The sequence below is a fragment of the Oncorhynchus keta genome, chromosome 28, assembly GCF_023373465.1.
Source record: "Oncorhynchus keta strain PuntledgeMale-10-30-2019 chromosome 28, Oket_V2, whole genome shotgun sequence".
Taxonomy (NCBI): domain Eukaryota; kingdom Metazoa; phylum Chordata; class Actinopteri; order Salmoniformes; family Salmonidae; genus Oncorhynchus; species Oncorhynchus keta.
In genome coordinates this window covers 29,782,003-29,804,413 of record NC_068448.1, presented here as the reverse complement: position 1 = coordinate 29,804,413, position 22,411 = coordinate 29,782,003, and the positions used below count along the sequence as shown (strand labels likewise).

Sequence of the window (22,411 nt, the reverse complement as noted above, 5' to 3'; positions counted from 1 at the left end):
GTGTAATAGTTTCTACAGTGGTGCTATACGGTAGACGTTAGCTATGTGGCTAACTGCTGGGCAGTAGACTACGTTAGGACGACGAAATACGATAATTACGCAATTATCTTTGATACAAAGACGGCTATGTAGCTAGCTAAGAAGAAATTGCTAAGATTAGACAAATCAAACCGTTGTACTATAATGAAATGTAATGAAATGTAATGAAAAAGTTAAGGCCAGACCACTCAAACGTTCATGATTTATGCTCATGATGGCCAGACCACTCAAACGTTCATGATTTATGCTCATGATGGCCAGACCACTCAAACGTTCCTGTGACATGGAAGACCTCGGGTATCTTTTGATGAGCTTTCATTTTGAGAAGCTCCTCTCTGCCGATGCTACTGTTACTGGTAGGGTGACTGCAATTCTGAGGGCCATTCAAAGGTTAGGATAGAGTTCCTCCAGGTTGTTCTCACAGAGAAAGGAAAGTAGCTCAAAGACAGTCATCTTATCTGATGGCAGATCAGGCAAATTCTGAATCTCGTGTGCCAGGTCCATTCCACTGATGTTAGTCACCTCTGAAGGTTATAGTGTTTTCCATTTCCATGCAGTGAGCCTTTAAAGATTCACTGGACATCTGAGAGGCAGTGCTGAAGTTCAGCAGCACTCCATATTTGGTTTGTCACCTGGTTGAGTGTTAGAAATCTCTCATTCATGGATGTCACAGCAGAGTCAACCACAATGTTGAAGTGGTTGAGTTCAAGGTTTTTCAGTGCATCAGTCACTGGATCATCAGGAACCTCATAGCTGAAATGCCTCCTGCTGTTTCTCAGTCTCTTCTCTTTCAGATCAGCCTCCACATGTATTTCTTCACAAATGCTTTTGGCTGTTGTCTGGGCCTCAGACAATCCAGTTTCCCGGTATGTAGTGAGGGAGGCCTTTGCATTTGAGATTAAATTCACTGCGATATCTAACTGCGTTGAGGTGGATTGGAGGAGCTTGTTCACCTTGTTTGTCATTGTCAGTATCTCACACATACAATACAGCAAATCAAGAAGAGGTAGGACCCAACTTCCTCTGCAAGTGCTTGTGCCTTCCCTTTGGCCACAGGATCGTTGATCGTCTGTCTGGCTTCCAGTAATGCCTCCCGAAACTCAGAAGCCTGATACCTGATTGCATGAACACTTTGGAGCCTACTCTCCCATCTTGCATCACTCCATGACTTCACGGTTATGTTCCCGTGTTTCTTCAAAACACTCCATCTTTATGTGCCAGCTGAAAAGAAGGTGAAGAGCTTTTGCACATGCCCAAAAAACCCAACTGCATCTTTTGAAGATTTGGCAGCATCTGCAATGAAAATATTTAGAGTATGTGCTCCACATGGGATGAACACGGCTCTGGGATTTTATTTTTTTTAGCAGTCTGGATTGTACACCTTGGTGCTTGCCCTTCACGTTGGCCCCATTATCATAAGCTTGCCCTCAGCAAGCTTCAAATGGAATCTTTAGCTCGTTTTGCTCATCTAAGATGACAGTGGACAGATTCAAGCCTGTTAACCTCAACATTCACAAAGCCGAGGATGTGCTCCTTGATCTCTGGCTCTCCCTTTAAAGCAACACTTCTCAGAATAATGGACATTTGCTCCTGGTGACTAATGTCAGGTGTACAGTCCAAGATAATGGAGAAGTACTTTGAGTCTCTGACTTGAGTCACTATTGCTTCCAGAATCTTGTCACTCACAATCTGTATCAGCTCATTCTGTGTGCGCTTTCCAAGGTAATGAGGATGTATCTCTCCATCTTTTTTTGCTGAGATTATTTTCCATAACGGTCAATTTTTGGCCAGTAATTCAACCTCTTTTAGGAAGTTTCCATTATCTGGTTGGAAGAGTTTGTCTGATGAACACCTGAATGCTAGGTTTCTTTCAGCCAGAGACTGGGTGATTATTAGTAAATGTGTAAGGACATCCCGCTATCTTTCTTTCAGCCTCCAAAATTGTCATTTGTATCTGGTCAAGAGTCTGTCCCTGACTTAGGCACATATCAAGTCCTCTCCACTTAATCATATTGTGTGTGTGTTCAGGACGACCATCATGGTGTTTCAGAATGGCGTTGATATTTGACCAGTCATTCATGCCTTCCTTTATTATTTTGTAGTGTTTTGAAGAAAAGAGCTTACATCAAAAACAATACTAGTACTGGCTGAGGCTACCTGTACTTCACCTGGGTCTGTGTTGGTACTTGCTGAAGATGGCTGTATTGGGTCTGTGTTAGTACTTGCTGAGCTGCCAGCACTGGGTCTGTTTTAGTATTTGCTGAAGCCGGCTGTACTGGGTCTGTGTTAGTACTGGCTGGATGTGGATCAACTGAGTAGATGCTTGTACTGGCTGATGATCCAGCATCTCCTCTACTGACAAACTTAACATAGCACCTGTAGATGTTATATATAACAATACTATTATTATTTTTATCAGCTGCATCAGGCCCATTCAAACTGTCTCCCCCAGATTTCCTTTTTAAACATTTTCAAATATAAAATACTATTTATACTATGGCTTGGCTGAATACTTGATGGTTATTATTCACTGAGAGATGTGCATCCATATTGCCCAGTATGCCGAGCTAATCAACATTTTAAATTCAATATATAAATCGATAGTCAATGTCAATCCATTGCTTTCAATCTTGCATTAGTCCAGAATTGTAACTAAACCTTGACTGAGAGACTAGATTATTATTGTCTTGTTTTAAAATTGTGCACCTCTGAGGAGTGCCATCACGCCCATATATAATTGTCTGGATTGGTCTCCAGAGGTTGCTGCTGGAAAGTGCGAGTTTCATTTTGTGCACGTGAATATGAACGCATGTTCACACACTACGAGGTTATCTTTACCCAGCTGCAAATTATAAACACCATTGCCCATTGGTGTTAATCAAACTTAATAAATAGTTGTATTTCACTCTCACTTTTGTCAGGCACAAAATCACAGAACACAGCCCTGGAAGTGGCTGGCAAGCAAGACACAGGCAGACCAAGATATGCACTGCCCAGCTAGGTTAGCAAGACAGACAGACTAGAGGGAGATGCACTGCAAGCTAACACATCAACTTAACGTTACTGTATTTGCTGACATCAAACTTGCTGTTCCCGCAATTCACTCTCCATGTTTTTTTTCTTCACTTTTCGTGACCAGAAGGATAGTTCCGCTTCATCCTCTCATCGAAGTCGTAAACATTGACACCTGCTTTGACATGAGGGGGAAGCGGGGCCCTTGCGCAATATTCGGGGCCCCAGGCAACTTGCGTTGTGAGCGTATAGGGCCGCCCAGATCTGAGTATAGGCTACTACTATGGCAGTACAGAAGTAATAGATTACATTTGACTCCAGGATGCTGGCCTTCTAGGCAGAGTTGCAAAGAAAATGCCATATATCAGAATGGCCAATAAAAATAAAAGATTAAGATGGGCAAAAGAACATAGACACTGCACAGAGAAACTCTGCCTAGAAGGCCAGCATCCCGGAGTCGCCTCTTCACTGTTGACGTTGACTGGTGTTTTGCGGGTACTATTTAATGAAGATGCCAGTTGAGGACTTGTGAGGAGTCTGAACTAAAATAGTCTGACAAATTTCAGAAGAAAGTTCTTTGCTTCTGGCAATTTTGAGCCTGTAAAGAAGGCCAGTTTTATTGCTTCTTTAATCAGACCAACAGTTTTCAGCTGTGCTAACATAATTGCAAAAGGGTTTTTTAATGATCAATTAGCCTTTTAAAATGATAAACTTGGATTAGCTAACACAACGTGCCATTGGAACACAGGAGTGATGGTTGCTGATAATGTGCCTCTGTATACCTCTGTAGATATTCCATGAAAAATCTGTTTCCAGATACACTAGTCATTTACAACATTAACAATGTCTACACTGTATTTCTAATCAATTTGTTATTTTAATGGACAAAAAATGTGCTTTTCTTTTCAAAAACAAGGACATTTCTAAGTGACCCGCAAACTTTTGAACGTTATTGTATATTTTTAAGTTCACGTGTACCTTTATGGAGGGTTCAAGGAAGGCAGCCCAATGGACAGGCACATTTCTTCAGGAAGACGTGTGTAGAGGTGCAGCCATCTTTTTGCGTGTCGTTCGCCATAAAACATCACAGGAGAAGAACACATGCTAGGTGCGTCATAATGTGACATACAGGTTGATGTCAACAAGCGGGCAGAGTAGCCAATATTTTGTGAGCATGGAGAGGCCGGAGATAGCCAGACTAGTAAATTGGGCTAAGGAAGAGAAGGTGGGTATTGGAGAAAGGCCATCAGTGCATGTTCTGCAAGCAGTACAGTGGATGAAGCCACGGTAGATGTGGTTATGGACAGCGAGGAAGAAGGAGAAGAGCCAAGTGCAGTGGGAAGATGTGTGTTGAGGAAGAATGGTGCCAAATCCAAATGGTATTCTGTAGTCTCTGATGGCTCAGAAATTTAACTTGACAAGAGTGAAGATGAATTACCTGTGGTCTGAGTCTCGCCCCGATGGTCATGCAACGGATGATTCGGGCCCAGTGGGAGTTACATTTTTGGAGAAAGTCTTTTGGCTGATCCATATCCATATCAGGCTGGGTAGAAAATACGTTGGGTACTGTTAAATCGGTAAAGGTAGCTTGAAGTGGACTTGTGATGATTTTCTTTGTTTCTTCCATCCAGAGGGAAAAAGCACTTTGTGTTTTTTATTTTTATTTTACCTTTATTTAACTAGGCAAGTCAGTTAAGAACAAATTCTTATTTTCAATGACGGCCTAGGAACAGTGGGTTAACTGCCTGTTCGGGGGCAGAACAACAGATTTGTACCTTGTAAGCTCGGGGGTTTGAACTTGCAACCTTCCGGTTACTAGTCCAACGCTCTAACCACTAGGAAAAAAATGTGTAAATTGTGGGAGTGCCCATGTTGCTGAGGATCAGAAGTGTCCAGTGCGTGAGAGACAGGTTGAGGTTGCCAGGGTCAGAGTAGCCCTTGATCATGACTCTCAGTTCCATTACATTACACATAAGTAATTGGACGAAGGCATCTTCTGTAGGGGTTTCTGTGGTGCTTGGTCTGAAAATGAATATGCATCGCTTGCGGTACGGTTTTGGAAGAATAAGGACCTTTTATCTTTCAAATCGTCAATAAATAATAATAAAATAAAGGTTACATTTGATACATACCTTTTATAAAGTTAGGGTTCCCACATGGCCATATTTCAATGTTACTGCACTTGTGCTAATTAGCTATCTTGAGTCTCTGAACACCTGTGTGTAAACGGAAGACAGATGCCACAAATGTGTTTTCACTGAAAAATACTGTCGGTGTATTTTGCATTTATGAAATTATTTTGATGTGATGTGAAAGTAGAAGGATTTATGTTTCTAGAAACGTACCGCAATTGAGAATCAATTCACGTTTAGATTGAGTTTTTGTCTGTTTTGGCTTCCTGAGCCAATTCGGCCTTTAAACAGAACATGTACGGTCCTTGGACTAAGGAGTAACGTTAGGCTCCTTTAGTCCAATATTGGGCTTGGGTCAGAGTAGAACAGAAGGTGGCTCAAAGAGCGGCAGGATGATTCGGAATGAAGGAAAGTATATGAGAAGATGGCGGAAACTGTGGTTTTGTTTTAAACTGCTAGTGAGTCGGGTGAAGATAATAGCACAGAGAGTGAGAATGAGTGGGTTACAGTGGCGAAAAAGAAGAGAAACACAAGAAGTAAAGTTGTGGTGGGAACTAGAAAACCCCTAGCCTGGTGTAGTATCAGTTAGGGTCAAAGCACAGTGGAGACTCCTCAGAGGAGGAAGGGGAGGACCATCCTCAGTGAATTTCATAGAAATAAAATAGTGAAACATTAAAATGATCCTTTTTAGATAACTATACTAAATATATTCACGTCCCCAAATAATTTATTAAAAAACACTGTTTTGCAATGAAGGTCTACAGTAGCCTCAACAGCACTCTGTAGGGTAGAGTCATGGTGTAGCCTCTGGGTACATTGACTTAATACAAACAATACAATACAAAACCTAGGAGGATCGTGGTTCCCACCCGCTTCCATACTTACACAGTAATTATGACAAATTCTGGAGGACAGTGCTCCAACCTATCAGAGCTCTTGCAGCATGAACTGACATGTTGTCCACCCAATCAAAGGATCAGAGAAGGTACTGAAAGTACTGAAAGCATAAACTACAGCTAGCTAACACTGCAGTGCATAAAATGTGGTGAGTAGTTGACTCAAAGAAAGACAATTGTTGAACAGTTTTGAACAAATGTAATTATAAAAAAATTGAGAAGCAAGAGAGATTTTCTATTTTTTTAGCTAGAGAATGCAGTTAGCTAGTTTTGCCTACTCAAACAGCCGGCTCAAACAGAGAGGGATGCTATGTTACCTAATTGGATATGGCTATCCAACACTGTAACTCTTCCAAGTCAAGGTAAGCTTTTGGTTTTATAAATGTATTGCCACTGTGTCACGACGCCGAGGTCGGTCCCTCTCCTGGGCGGTGTTCCCGCGGTCGACATCACCGGTCTTCTAGCCATCGCCGATCCACCTTTCATTTTCCATTTGTTTTGTCTTGTTTTCCCGCACACCTGGTTTGCATTCCCTCATTACTCGTCTTGTATTAAACCCTCTGTTTCCCCCATGTCTGTGTGTGGAATTGTTATATGTAAATGTATTTGCGCCGGGTTATTGTAACCCTTGTGTGTTTAGTTTTCTGAGTGCCGTGTTTTGTTCGCCTCAATAAAGGGCTCCGTTTGCTACCCATTTCTGTTCTCCTGCACCTGACTTCCCTGCAGCCAGTTACGCACTCCTTTACACACTGAGGCCTGCCGGTGTAACTGCTTGCTAACTGTACACTGTACTGCATTATTGTAGCGGGTTTACTAACGCATTAGTTCAAGTAGCTATGTTGACTTGACGTAAGCTAATATGTTGACAACAATGTAGGCTGTGTGTAGCGGTTATGATATGCAAGTTTGGCTTGGAAAGGTTTTTGTTGCCTGGTCACAATCAGCTGATGTGTGATGTGTTGTGTTGTGTTGATTTGTTTAATAGACGTCTGGATACTGTGTTTCAGGATTCTGTGGCCATTTACACAGATGGTTCAAAAGATCCAAGGACAGGACGGATCATTACAGATCATCTGGCTGTACTGTGTATATACGGCGGAGCTGATGGCCTTACTGTTGGCCTTGCAGTGGGTGGAGGAAGTTAAACCAGACAGAGTAGTTATTTTCTCTGATTCATATGCAATGTTGATGAGTCTGCAGTCCTTTAGATTACGTAGCAGACAAGACATAATTTAGGATGTACTACAAACCCATGGCAGGATTAGACAGATGGGTATACAGAAGATTTACTTGGGTCCCAGCCCATGTGGGGTGGAGGGGAATGAGGCAGTTGATGTACTGGCTAAACAAGCACTTAGTAGTGGGGATGTTGATGTTGTAGTTTCAACGAGCAAGGCAGAGGCAAAAGGCCTGTTATGGACAGTGATGAGATACTAAGGGCAGGCATGTATTTCAAGTACAGAGGAAAGTTAGGGAGGGGGGCAGCAGCAAAGGACAGAAGAGAGGAGGCTATTTTTACTAGATTAAGGGTGGGACAAAGCCGGTTGAATAAGACTTTAAATGTGATAGGAAAGCATCCAACAGGAAATTGTGATTATTGCCAGGAAACAGACCATGGAGCATATTTTATTTTTTATTTAACCTTAAAGGGAAAGGGGGATACCTAGTCAGTTGTACAACTGAATGCCTTCAACTGAAATGTGTCTAACGCATTTAACCCAACCCCTCTAAATCAGAGAGGGGTGGGGGGCTGCCTTAAATCGACATCCACATCTTAGGCAAGTCAGTTAAGAACAAATTCTTATTTACAATGATGGCCTACCGTGGCCAAACCCTCCCCTAACCCGGACGACGCTGGGCCAATTGTGCCCCACCCGATCATGGCCGGTTGTGATACAGCCCAGGATCGGATCAGGATATGTAGTGACGCCTCTAGCACGGCGATGCAGTGCCTTAGACCTCTGTGCCACTCAGGAGCCTAAATATTGCTATAGTGTGGGCAGTATCAGAGGGAAGCTGAGATCTCGTATGAGGAAGAAGGGGATACAGGAAATTAGTTTAAAGAGTATATTGAGGAGAACGTCATTAGATTTAGTCTCAAATATTTGATCTTTTTTGCTGCCAGCCCGTTACCTGCGAGCAACGGGCTTGGCAGGTAGGATTTAGCTTCTCCCTCTCTGTCCCACACTCCAGTGCAGTAGGTGGCGGTAATGAACCATAACGTTGGATGCCAACCACCGATAAAACCACCGAAGAAGATACCAAAGCGAAGAAGGCATGCTACACGCCCCAACGTGGTTCACAGCTCAGTCAGATTTATTTTGAATGAAACATTAACAAATATTTTTTGTTTGTTACTATAACGAACTGTAAACTTTGACTGCATCAATAATGGACAGCATAAAAGACGGATGGTTCACAGAAACGTGTACGTTATGGCCTGGACAAGCGATGAGTCTGCAAGTAGAAGAGGTTCTTTACCAACAAAAATCGAAATTTCAAGATGTCATGGTTTTCAGGAGGTAAGTAGCTAGCTATTTAACTAGGTAGCTAACGCGAGCTAGCAATACAACTGTTTATGCTAGCTACGTTAGCTAGTTATGTAACGCTGAGTGGCTGGCTAGCTAGTATTTAGTCTGCTTTTAAACTTGAAATGTTAAGTAACTGTTCTCTCATCTAATCATTATTGCTAGAAGTTTACCTAGCGCTAACTAGTTAGCTCACGTTAATTAGCTAGCAAACGTATCTACCTAGTTAGCTGACAGCAATATCTCAACGTCGTTAATCTAGCTACTATACGGTTAGTTACCTAATTGGTTCCAAGGGTGTAAATGTTTCCAAGGTTTTCTAGCTAGTTATTTGTTTTGATTGTTTGTCGCGGTCATTTTATTCATGTTAGCTCGTTAGCTAGCCAAAGCTAACTATCTAGCTAGTTTAACTTGCCAGATGTCATGAACCCAAATGTTGCCATTTCTCACTTCCGTCATTGAAATTGCTGCAATATTATGTGTGCTAAGTAATGTAAGTAGCCCTGTATTAGCTATCATGTCTTGGCACAACTTGTCTCATACGTAACGTTAGTTGGCTAACTAGGTTGCTAGCTTTATCTTGTCAGTTTACTTTTATTTGACACCCCTAACCCATTCCTGATTTATTATCATGCAACCACATCCAGTCTGTTCCTTTTTGACCCGTTCCTGCTCTTCTAGTGTTTCTGGGGTTATTTGTTTGCACTAATTAGTCGTTTGAGTAAGTAATCTCATACCATATATTTTCAGCAAAACCTATGGAAATGTACTTGTGCTGGATGGAGTTATTCAATGCACAGAGAGAGATGAGTTTTCCTACCAAGAAATGATAGCCAACCTACCTCTGTGCTCCCACCCTTGCCCCAAAAAGGTATAGTCATCCCACCATAAATTCAGTTGAACATATTATACTACAAGACTTAATTGTGCCTTGTAGAGAATCCAGGACAGATGACCTTTTGGGGAAGTTTTGGAAATTGGTGTCTTGTATCACTTATTATAATGAATGTTCCCTTTTCTTTGTAGGTCCTGATTATTGGTGGAGGAGATGGTGGCGTCCTGAGAGAAGTGGTAAAGCATCCACTTGTTGAATCAGTGGTTCAGTGTGAAATCGACGAGGTAGGTACAAAACACTAACTGGAATCATGCTCTTCTCTCAAAATGTAATTGACTGGTAACAGCATAGAAGACAGAAGTGTAAAGTTTGTTATAATATTCACTTTGCCCTTAAGGATGTAATCAATGTGTCGAAGAAATACCTCCCAGGTATGGCACAAGGGTTCTTCAGTCCCAAACTCACTCTGAATGTTGGGGATGGATTTGAGTTCATGAAACAGAACCAGGATGCCTTTGACATCATTATAACAGATTCATCTGACCCTGTTGGTAAGGAAACAGATGCCTGCGACATGAGTGTTTTATTTGCTCATATTTATTTGTAATCTGGAAAATAAATGTACCTTTTGATAATTGACATATCAATAGCTATCTCAAGTGTTCACTTTTCCGTAAGTCTAATCCAGTTACTTATGTCTTGCTGTTACAGGGCCTGCTGAGAGTTTGTTCAAAGAGTCTTATTATGAACTAATGAAGACAGCCTTACGAGATGGTGGAATTCTTTGTTGCCAAGGTGACATGATTTCTACTTCAATCCTGCTTCAGATATCGTTATTAGAAAAAAGATGGCAAAGTGTGTGCAATTCATAGCAGTATCACAAGGTAAATAGACAGCCAATCTAAACTGGCCAGGAACCTGTTGCCACCTATATCACATTATTATAGCAAGATTGCCAATAAGATACATGTTCAATTGGTGAGGGGAGTCAGAAGACCATCCCTATCTTTATTTGCAGCAAATGCTGCTCAGCAGCTTACTTATTGCCCTGTGAGGAAATAGTTAGATTTTTTTTGCAGTCGGTTAGATCAATAACACTGACAGAGAATTGACCCACCCTTTTTTGTTTGCCTCTGATTTCCACAGGAGAGTGTCAATGGCTCCACTTGGAGCTGATTAAAGAGATGCGGACCTTCTGCAAGACACTGTTCCCAGTGGTAGATTATGCCTACTGCACCATTCCCACCTACCCAAGTGGTCAGATTGGCTTTATGCTGTGCAGTAAAAATGCTGTAAGTTTCCATCTTTGTCCTGGTTAGCTTTTTTCTGTCTTCAGTGATGTAGTTCTTAGTGGTTCATTACTTATAGAAATGAATGAGTTAAAGTTTGTGTACTTTTTAAGCAAGTAGTTTTGAAACTAGTGCTCAACAGCCAAAAAAAGGTCCTTGAAAATATATTTGTATTTATGAAGGATCCCCATTAACTGTTGCCAAGGCAGTAGCAACTCTTCCTGGGGTCCAGCAACATTAAGACAGTTACAACATTTAAAATATTACATGACATTACATTTCACAACACATTGTGTGCCCTCAGGCCACTACTCTACGACCACATATCTACAATACAAAATCCATGTGTGTGTAGAGTGCGTGTCTTGTGTGTACAACGTCACGTACCACGTCGTTGCTCTCTGTCCATGCAGGTGTGTGCAAAGAGTTAAAATAAATTCTTAGGTGTGCTTGGGCCCATCCTGTAACCTCATTACTTTAACCTTACAACATCATTGGAAATGATTTCATCTGCCAATCAACATTGTTCATCAGGTTACAAGCCAGCGATTGACAAAAAAAAAGGACAATATGGAATTATTGATTTGGATCATTGACATTACAGGAAGGCAGGCCACAATGTACTTATCTATAAAAAAAAGTGGAAACAGTTGCCTTTGATAGCCTCTATGGAATGAATACTGTGTGTTGTGCCCAGGATATCTAAATGGATGAAAGAATAAACATTTTTTTTATTAGCCTTTAACTAGACAAGTCGTTTGAGAACAAATTCTTATTTACAATGATGGACGACACTGGGCCAATTGTGAGCTGCCCTATGGGACTCCCAATCACAGCTGGATGTGATACAGCCTGTATTTTAACTAGGTACTGTAAGTCGCTCTGGATAAGAGCGTCTGCTAAATGACTTAAATGTAATGTAATGTGAAGCCTCTTGCACTGAGATGCTGTGCCACTCGGGAGTCCACGATAAATCCTTATTGTGAAATAGTACCCAAATTCAACAAGAGACATAAGTGATACTATTTAGGAAGATTGTGACCAATGTTTCTGATCAGGTTGAAAATGATCAATGTATTTGCAGCTGAAATGCCATCTCATCTGTATCCTATACATTTGCTTGTCCAACCAGGGCAGCAGGTAGTGGATCAAATCCCAGAGCTGACAAGGTAAAAGTCTGTCGTGCTGCCCCTGAACAAGGCCGTTGGCCTACCGGGGAACAGTGAAAATAAGAATTTGTTCTTAATTACTTATTAAGCCTAGGAGTCCCGCTAGCGAAACAACTTCCTGTGAAACTGGAGGGCACGCAATTCAAATAAATAATCATAAAAATTGTGAATATTAAACATTTAGGTACATACAAGTGTCATATCGGTTGAAAGCTTAAATTATTGTTAATCTAACTGCACTGTCCGATATACAGTAGCTATTACAGCAAAAGCATGCCATGTGGTTGTTTGAGGACGGCGCCGCATATCAAAATATTTTTCCGCCGGCACAGGTTTCATGAATTCACAAATAGAGATTAAATATTAACTTTTTGAAAATCTTCCTCTGATTTGTCATCCAGTGTCCCAGCTATAACATGTAGTGTTTTGTTAGATAAAAATTCATCTTTATATCCCAAAAGGTCTGTTCAGTTGGCGCCATCGATTTTGAGTAATCCACTCGTTCAACATGCAAAGAAAGGAGTCTGAAAATCTACGCCTAAACTTCAAAATACATTTCCATTTGTTCCTCAGATACCCTAAAATATAATCAAACTAATATTTCTTACGGAAAGTGAACTCAATAGGAAACCGATTTTAGCAGGTGCGTCTTGGCACGCGCAAACACGGATTTCTATGCCGGTGTCCTCGTACTAAAACTGTTATTTCTTATTTGTTATTTAAGTTATAAGCCTGAAACATTGAACAGACTGCCAACACCCAGTGGAAGCCATAGGAATTGCATCCTGGGAGCTAGAATTGAGTATTCCCTTATACTGGCCATTGAAAGAGCATTGTCTCTCTCTCAAAAAAATCTGTTTGGATTTTCTCCCACCATATCTATTGTGTTATACTCTCCTACATTATTTTATAATTTCTACAAACCTCAGTGTTTTCTTTCCAATGGTACCAATTATTTGCATATCCTGGCTTCAGGGCCTGAGTAACAGGCAGTTTACTTTGGGCACGTCATTCACACAGGAAGTGGAGAGAAAAAAGGGCCCTTTTAACTGACTTGCCTTGTATATTTTTGGGATTAGGCTACTTTGTTTCCGGATAAATGCATTGAAAGAGAGAAGTGACACTAGCAAGGTCTAATACTGAGCAAAGTTCCAATCCAAGTGCCATAGACGTTTAGCAAACTCCAGGCGTTTAAATGAAAATAGAGCCATTTGGCCACAAACGCACACAAGTGGTGGGTTTGATGTCAAAATGAGAATGCATGAGCAGGAAATAACCCCACATCTTCTGTAAAATTATGGTGGTGGATCTTTTATGGGGCTATTATGCTTTCACTGGTCCTGGGGCCCTTGCTAAGGTCAACAACATCATGAACTTTACCCTGTACCAGGACATTGTTGCCTCTGCGGGGAGGCTGAAACTTGACTGCAAGACGATAACCCCAAGCACACATCAAAATCCACATTTTAATGGCCGACTCCGGACTTCAATCCCAGTGAAAACCTGTGGTTTGAATTGAAGAGGGAACTCCATAATCGCAGACTCAGGATATAAAGACTCTGGAAGGGTTCTGTATGGATGAATGGTCTAAGATCCTTCCCAATCCAACTTGTAGAACATTTTATCTGTAAATCTAACTTTGGATGCATTCATAATTGTTCTATTGATATATTCTCGCGGTGCTCAAAAAAGGCATGCGCTTCGCTAACATGCATGAAGACCTTAAATAATTGCATGTAAGGATTTCTGGGATTCATATGTTAAAAGATGACTACATATGGTTTATAATGCATGTATGAACCTTACATTGACAGGTCTATTCCAAGATGTGGGAAAAAGTAGTTTTTCAGGCCTCTAAACAAGCAAAGTATTTAAAAACATTCTGAAACCCAATTCCGTAGTGATGACTTTTTTTCCACAGTCAGTCACAGTCCCATATTCTTACAACAATTGTGTTTTTGTATTTAGCAAACCACTTTCAGAGATCCCGTGAGAGAACTATCAACAAATGAGGTGGAAAGTATGAACCTGAGGTATTACAACCCGGAGATCCACAGAGCATCGTTCATCCTCCCTGAGTTTGCAAGAAAGGTAACCCTGTTACAATCATATTTATTGTACATGTCAGACCCCTCATACAAAAATTGAGGGCATTTCCCCCACCCTAGTGAAATTCCTACACCAGGTATCTTCCATCCTTGCGTTGTCTCACTTTTATCCATACTATTTCTCTTCACAGGTACTGAGTGAAGCATGAGTGGCATGATGAACAAAATCTTAATCCTTGACCTGATTCTCTCTGGCAACAGAAGCAACACGAGCTGCTACGCCTCTTTTCTCAGTCTCCACCAGGAAGGAAAGACCTTCAGTGGGCAATTCTGTTCCTTTCAGAGAGTATTAATTCCTTCCAGTGCTTCCTTCCAGTCTTACAAACTATTTGTATTTATTTGTTCTGGAATTTGTCATGTCTTGATTCTTAATTGGTAATCACTTATGTCAACATCTAGTTGGAAAATGAGGTGGGATGGAAAACATTCATACCCTCCTCTTTGGAGCAATGTGATTCTAACACATTAGTATGGATGTAATCATAGTACTTGGTTGTATAAATACCAGATTACCTCTTAAGATTAAGGTACACTCAATTGCAAAACATGCCCACTCTGGTTTAAAGAAAACCAATACAAACGTATTCCTCTTCGCACCTCTCCGTCAACTCATTCACCCAAATAATTCAAGATGATCCAATAGTGCCTGGATTGTGTTTTTCCATTACAGTAGTAAACATTTGTTGAAGTGGTTTCTATCATAGTTTACGAATGGTATGATTTTTATATTGGTTGAAAATGTATTATCTGCCACAATGGAAAAGCTCAGGTCAGAAGTTGAGTTGAGAACATTACCACTTTAAAATGTCAACAGAAGTGTTGCTTGTTTCTTATATAACACTTGTTTAGATATAGTTTATTCACCAATGGAGATGAAGTTACATGTGTAAGTTGATTGAATGCTGATGTACTGCACATCAATTTAGTTGGTTTCTTATCCTTTGCTATTCAATCCCTATATTTGGTACTATATGGTTGTTGATCTAGTATGGAATAATCCAGAATACTGATGTCAAAATTATGCCTTTTGGTTTTTATTTCTTGGGGACCTGATTTGTTATGATCTTAGGTGTGAAATATTGAAAACTATAGATCTCTATGGAGTATGTATCAGTAGTTCATCCATACTAAACCTATGTCCAAGGCAATGGTGTTACACATGAACATTAAGATCATGTTTTTTTATAAGAATGATGAAATATAATAAATCTGAGGTAAACTGGATATCTGAGACTTGTTTCTCTGTTTTAAAGCTCCACATTTCTCGTCCAAAATCAAGTGATTATACAAAAACTGTATGAAGTGAGAAATCCACCTGAACTAGTTTAGGCATGAAAATTACAATGAACCAATTTGGTTTCAAACCCATATTGTAGAATTGTGTCCACTGCACAGGGCCCTTCAGAAAGCATTCACACCGCTTGATATTTTCCACATTTTGTGTAGAGCATGAATTTAAAATGGATTACATTGAGATTGTGTCATTGGCCTACACACAATACCCCATAATGTCAAAGTGGAATTGTTTGTAGATTATTTTGACAAATTAATTAATAAAAATCTGAAATGTCTTGAGTCAAGTATTCAATGCCTTTAATGGCAAGCCATAAGTTCAGAAGTAAAAATGGGTTTAAGTGACATAAGTTGCATGGATTCACTGTGCAATGTGTTTAACATGATTTTTTTAATGACTCCATCTCTGTACCCCACATTATCTGTATGGTCCCCCAGTCTAGCAGTGAATTTCAAACACAATGATCAGGGAGGTTTTCCAATGCCTCGCAAGGAAGGGTACCTATAGGCAGAAGGAAGAAAAACAGGCATTGAATTACCTTTGAGTATGGTGAAGTTATTAATTACATTTTGGATGGTGTATCAATACACCCATTCACTACAAAGATACAGGCATCCTTCCTAACTAGTTGCCGTGAGGCCAATTACTTAAAACAGAGTTTAATGGCTGTGATGGTAGAAAACAGCATATGGATCAGCAACATTGAAGTTATCCCACAATACTAACCTAAATGACAGTGAAAATAAGGATTCCTGTACAGAATAAAAATATTCCAAAACATGTATCCTGTTTGCAATACGGCAATAAAGTCAAACTGCAAAAAAATGTGGCAAAAAAATTAACTTTGTCCTGATTACTAAGCGTTACGTTTGGGGCAAATCTAACACATCACTGAACACTATTCTTATTTTCAAGCATGGTGGTGGCTGCATCATGTTATGGCTATGCTTGTCATCGGCAAGGACTACATAGTTTTTGGGGGGATGAAAAGAAACTGAATCGAGCTAATCACAAGCAAAATCCTAGTTCTGTCTACTTTCCAACAGACACCAGGAGACAAATTCACCTTTCAGCAGGACAATAACCTAAAACACAAGGCCAAATATACACTGGAGTTGCTTACCAAGATGGCATTGAATGTTACTGAGTGCCCTAGTTACAAGACTTGAACATGGCTTTCTAGCAGTGATCAACAACAGAGCTTGAAGTATTGTGCAATCTAGGTGTGCAAAGATCTTAGAGCCTTGCCCCGAAAGACTCACAGCTGTAATTTCTGCCAAAGGTGATTCTAACATGTATTGACTCAGGGGTGAGAATACTTATGTAAATGAGATATTTCTGTATTTCATTTTCAATAAATTTGCCAACATTTCTAAAAACATGTTTTCACTTTGTCATTATGGGGGTATTGTGTGAAGATGGATGAGATGTTTATATATTTTTAATTCAAGCTGTAACACAAAATGTGGCGTATGTCAAGGGGTATGAATAATTTCTGAAGGCACTGTACATGTTAGATCCATAGTTCTCCGATATCATAGATAACTGCCACATCTACCTACAGCATACATAACAGGTTTACCTGCAATGTTCTGCTTTGCTCCCTCTGAGTCTACACGTTAACTCGATATTTCTGAAGTCTGAAAGTAAACCGTTTATAGTTAGTCTTGCATCCATATCAACATATTGCTGGGTGAGCAGTTTCACTTTAATATTGTATGAAGGAGCACATGCCCTTCTTTCCACCATTGTGAATAATCATGTTATATAGTTTGTTTCGTGGTTGAACTTATCAATTAAATAAATATTACATGTTGATTCCACCTTCAAACTTATTGACCTCATAGCCCTATACAATCGTATACTGTACGAAAATTATAAGATTTGGTCACCGATTTCAGCGCCTAAGTTGGAACGGAGTGGCTGTACAGTAACATGCTATACATGTCAGAGCTCAGGGTCTCCGCTTTATAGCTATGAGACCGTAAATATAGCTAGATTCCATTTATGGACTTCTCTCTACACATATTATGACCTTGAACTTATCCTGTTAAACTCTGGTGGCATTTTCTAAACATCGCATTATATTGTATGCTACCCTCAAAGTACATTTCGGTTTCTAAACTATAAGTCCTGCAAATACATGCTTAGTACTGTTAGAAAGGCAAGAACTGTGGAATTCTGATTAAGATGTCAGAAATTACTACTACAGAGCCCGAGATACAGCAGCTTGAGCAACGTGCCATGCCTTCTTTTTTTGTCTTACAGGAGTGACATACATACGAGAAAGTCTCTACCTATCCATTGATGTAAATCTGTCCCGTCTGATTCCCCAAGTTTGTCCACGAGATCGTAGTAGGAGATCACAAGGTCTCTTGGCCGCTTGAAACCAGTTGGTTTGGGTAGTGAATTATGTAGTGGAAATTCTAATCAAGTAAGGGAGAAGAGACTCAATTTATTCAATCAATCAGCCTTTAATACCGATTCATTATTGCAACAATGGAGCTGAGGTGATCGCTGAGAGCCCAATAAAACAAAAGCAAGGGGTTTATATAGAACCCTAAAAACGACTTAATCATGGTTGGTTCCACCCCTCCCCGGCAGATTGGGGCATCATAAGCTACCTTGTTTTCTTCTTGTGGCTATGTGTATCGGGTCTGTGAGGTCATTTCGTACAAACAAGTGATAACAGCAGTTCCGTTACTCCTTTCTTTACCAAGCTAGCCTCTGTTCTCTTCATATCTCCATCTTTGTCTAATGCCATGTGACCAAGTTACTCAGAAGCAAAGATGATTGGAAACAATACAGGTCTATTCTGTTCGTCAAGTTTATCTCTATCCAATGTACTTGACTACACTCCTAGACCAGTTGAGGGGAGTGAACGTGGAAGAGAGGAACCAACCCTACGGTGGGGGAAGTGGTGAAACTATGTTGTATGTGCACACCAATAGGCCTCCTTTATGCCTTTAAGCAGAGAGCTCTTTACCATCACTAACCTCCTATACTAAGCTCCTATTATAAAGCTACAAATATGTATATAGGTACATCTCATAGATTCTGCAAACAGTTACTGTGCCAAAATGGCTGAATGATGATGTAGTACACATACAAATACCTTTTATGGTTAAATACCCATGTTCCAAATAAAAAAAATACAAGTTAAATGGGTTTCCATTGCATTTTCAACTCTACTGATGGTTTAATCACAAAAAATATGTTGCGTTACAGTGCATTCGGAAACTATTCAGACCCCTTCCCCTTTTCCACATTTTATTACGTTACAGCAGGTAGCCAGCCTAGTGGTTAGAACGTTGGACCAGTAACCAAAAGGTTGCTAGATTGAATCCCCGAGCAAACAATGCATAACAAGGCAGTTAACCCACTGTTCCTAGGCCGTTATTGTAAATAAGAATTTGTTCTTAACTGACTTGCCTAGTTAAATAAATAAAACAATTCTAAAATGGATTAAATACTTTTTTTCTCATGAGTCTACACACAATACCCCATAATGACCAAGTTAAAACAGGTTTTTAGAATCTTTTGCAAATGTATTAAAAATAAAAAACAGAAATACCTTATTTACATAAGTATTCAAACCCTTTGCTATGGGACTCAAAATGGAGCTCAGTTACACCCTGTTTCCATTGATCATCATTGAGACATTTCTACAACTTTATTGGAGTCCATCTGGGGTAAATTCAATTAATTGGACATGATTTGGAAAGTCACAGCTGTCTATATAAGGTTCCACAGTTGACAGTGCCCGTCAGAGCAAAAACCAAGCCATTAGGTCGAAGGAAAGACAGGATTGTGTCGGATTGCTCCGAGACAGGATTGTGTCGAGGCACAGATCTGTTGGAAGGGTACCAAAAACGTTCTGCAGCGTTGAAGGTCTCCAAGAATCCAGTGGCCTCCATCATTCTTAAATGGAAGAAGTTTGGAACCACCAAGACTCATCCTAGAGCTGGCCGTCCGGCCAAAATGAGCAATCGGGGGAGAAGGGCCTTGGTCAGGGAGGTGACCAAGAACCCGATGGTCACTCAGAGCTTCAAAGTTTCTCTGTGGAGATGGGTACCCTTCCAGAAGGGCAACCATCTATGCAGTGCTCAACCAATGCCTTTATGGTAGGGTGGCCAGACATAAGCCACTCCTCAGTAACGGCACATGAGAGCCCACTTGGAGTTTGCCAAAAGGCACCTAAAGGACTCTCAGACCATGAAAAACAAGATTTACTGGTATGATGAAACCAAGATTGAACTCTTTGGCCTGAATATCTGGAGGAAACCTGGTACCATTCTTATAGTGAAGCATGGTGGTGGCAGCATCATGCTGTGGGGATGTTTTTCAGCGGCAGGGACTGGAAGACTAGTCAAGTTTGAGGGAAATATGAATGGAGCAAAGTACAGAGAGATCTTTGATGAAAACCTGCTCCAGAGTGCTCAGGACCTCAGACTGGGGCCAAGGTTCACCTTCCAAAAGGACAATTACCCTAAGCACACAGCCAAGACAACGCAGGAGTGCCTTCGGGACAAGTCTCAATATCCTTGAGTGGCCCAGCCATAGCCCGGACTTGAACCCGACCGAACATCTCTGGAGAGACCTGAAAATAGCTGTGCAGCAACGCTACCCAACGAACCTGACAGAGCTTGAGAGGGTCTTCAGAGCAGAATGGGAGAAACTCCCCAAATACAAGTGTGCAAAGCTTTTAGCGAGGCTGTAATCACTGCCAAAGGTGCTTCAACAGTACTGAGTAAAGGGTCCAAATACTTATTTAAATGTGATATTTCAGGTTTTTATTTTTCGTTTAAAAAAAATGAAAAAAGGTTTTGCTTTGTCATTATGGGATATTGTGTGTAAATTGATGAGGGAAAAAAACAATCCATTTTAGAATAAGGCTGTAGCGTAACAAAATGTGGAAAATGTCAAGGGGTCTGAATACTTTCCGAATGCACTCTATACCTAGGTCCACCCGGCCAGGCATTTATCCGGCATGCCGGCCGATCGGACCTATCTGTCTCCACACTCCACACTGCCCTATGCCACCTGGACAAAAGGAACACCTATGTGATAATGCTGTTCATTGACTACAGCTCAGCGTTCAACACCATAGTGCCCTTAAAACAAGGACCGTGGGTCTAAACACCTCCCTCTGCACCTGGATCCTGGACTTCCTGGCGGGCCGCCCCCAGGTGGTAAGGGTAGGTAACAACACATCTGCCACGCTGATCCTCAACACGGGGGCCCCTCAGGGGTGCGTGCTCAGTCCCCTCCTGTACTCCCTGTTCACTCATGACTGCATGGCAGGCACGACACCAACACCATCATTAGGTTTGCAGACGACACAACAGTGGTAGGCCTGATCACTGACAACAATGAGACAGCCTATAGGGAGGGGAGGTCAGAGACCTGGCCGTGTGGTGCCAGGATAACAACCTCACCCCAAATGTGATCAAGACAAAGGAGATGATTGTGGACTACAGGAAAAGTAGGACCGAGTACGCCCCCCTTCTCATCAACGGGGCTGTAGTGGAGCAGGTTGAGAGCTTCAAGTTCCTTGGTGTCCACATCACCAACAAACTATCATGGTCCAAACACACCAAGACAGTCATGAAGAGGGCACGACAAAACCTATTCCCCCTCCGGAGACTGAAAAGATTTGGCATAGGTCCTCAGATCCTCAAAAAGTTCAACAGCTGCACCATTGAGAGCATCGTGACTGGTTGCACATCACTGCCTGGTGTGGCAACTGCTCTGCCTCCGACCGCAAGGCACTACAGAGGGTAGTGCATACGGCCCAGTACATCACTGGGGCCAAGCTTCCTGACATCCAGGACCTCTATACCAGGCGGCGTCAGAGGAAGGCCTTAAAAATGTTCAAAGACTCCAGCCACCCTAGTCATAGACTGTTCTCTCTGCTACCACATGGCAAGCGGTACTGTAGCGCCAAGTCTACTTCCAAAAGGCTTCTTAACAGCTTCTACCCCCAAACCATAAGACTCCTGAAAAGCTAATCAAATAGCTACCCAGACTATTAGCATTGTCACCACCTCCCCCCTCTTTTACGCTGCTGTACTCTGTTTATTATGTATGCAGTCACTTTAACTCTACCTCCTTGTACATACAGTATTACCTCAATTACTTCGACTGACCTTTTCTAGGTGACTGCCTCATGAAGCTGGTATCTCATGAAGCTGGTATCTGTGATACGTAACGGCATAATACACAGTCGAAAATTCAGTTTTACCATTATTCGGGGTCAACAACATAAAAAACTTTGCATTTCACATATTAAACATAATCAACAAGCTTACGAAGTTTAGGTTTGGTGAAAAATGTATGGGATATAACATTACCTCTGGGTGCATTATAATTAGCCCTGTCCCAGCTATAACAGCCTATAGGGCAGAAGCCTATCTCCTGTTTCAGTAGCGTGAGGCAACTTGATATACAAGTATACCCCCTGGACAGGACGCTAGACTATCTCAATGCCTTACCCCGAATGAATCTGCTTAATGCAGATTGCCAAGCAGAGATGCATTGGGTTCTGCTTTTTAGAGTCTTTGGTATGACTAAACTGGTGATTGAACCCAACCTTCCAATCTCAGGGCCAACACTAACCCCAAGGCCACTGAGTTGATGGGTGAATTATGCTTTAAATAAACAACATCTGCTGCAGATTGTCAGCTGCTTTTAACTCAAAACTGATGTTTTAAGTTTTCTACTTCAGTGATTTCACCTTGAAACGAGTTGTTTGAGGACAATTGCTTATCGAAATAGTCTTGTTCACTTTTAATATCTGCAAAACCATGCCTTCCAAGTTGTAAAGGGGTGGCCAGCCACATAATTGGTTTTAAAAGTCTCCCATGTCAACATAAACTATCCCATTGACTATTTCCAGTAATAGTTTCTATTCGTTCTAGTTATGATATCATAACACAGTTACACTACTACAATTAAAGCATAAGCCATAATCAAGGGGCTAAGTATACCAAACATTAGGAACACCTTCCAAATATTGAGTTGCACTGCGTAGATTGCAGTCTTTCGGATGGGACGTTAAAATGGGTGTCCCGACTCTCTGTGGTCATTCAAACTCCCCGGTGTCATGG

General features: G+C 41.1%; 1 protein-coding gene and 1 long non-coding RNA gene across 2 annotated transcripts in view; one reads left to right on the top strand and one right to left on the bottom strand.

Annotated features, from left to right (window-relative positions):
• The first annotated feature begins 8,327 nt into the window (after positions 1-8,327).
• Positions 8,328-15,232, top strand: srm (spermidine synthase). The gene is made up of 8 exons (XM_035740675.2): positions 8,328-8,601; positions 9,358-9,478; positions 9,634-9,726; positions 9,840-9,993; positions 10,154-10,237; positions 10,589-10,734; positions 13,869-13,991; positions 14,140-15,232. Exons 1-8 carry the CDS (start codon positions 8,471-8,473, stop codon positions 14,155-14,157), a joined length of 870 nt encoding a protein of 289 aa, XP_035596568.1. The 5' UTR covers positions 8,328-8,470; the 3' UTR covers positions 14,158-15,232.
• Positions 15,233-15,676: 444 nt separating this feature from the next.
• The window catches only part of LOC127912778 (uncharacterized), a 59,263-nt gene continuing 52,528 nt past the window's right edge, over positions 15,677-22,411 (bottom strand). The window contains exons 2-3 of the long non-coding RNA XR_008083354.1: positions 16,885-16,942; positions 15,677-15,803 (exon numbers count right to left, since the gene is read on the bottom strand). This is a non-coding gene — a long non-coding RNA (uncharacterized LOC127912778). The remainder of the gene's footprint in view (positions 15,804-16,884; positions 16,943-22,411) is intronic.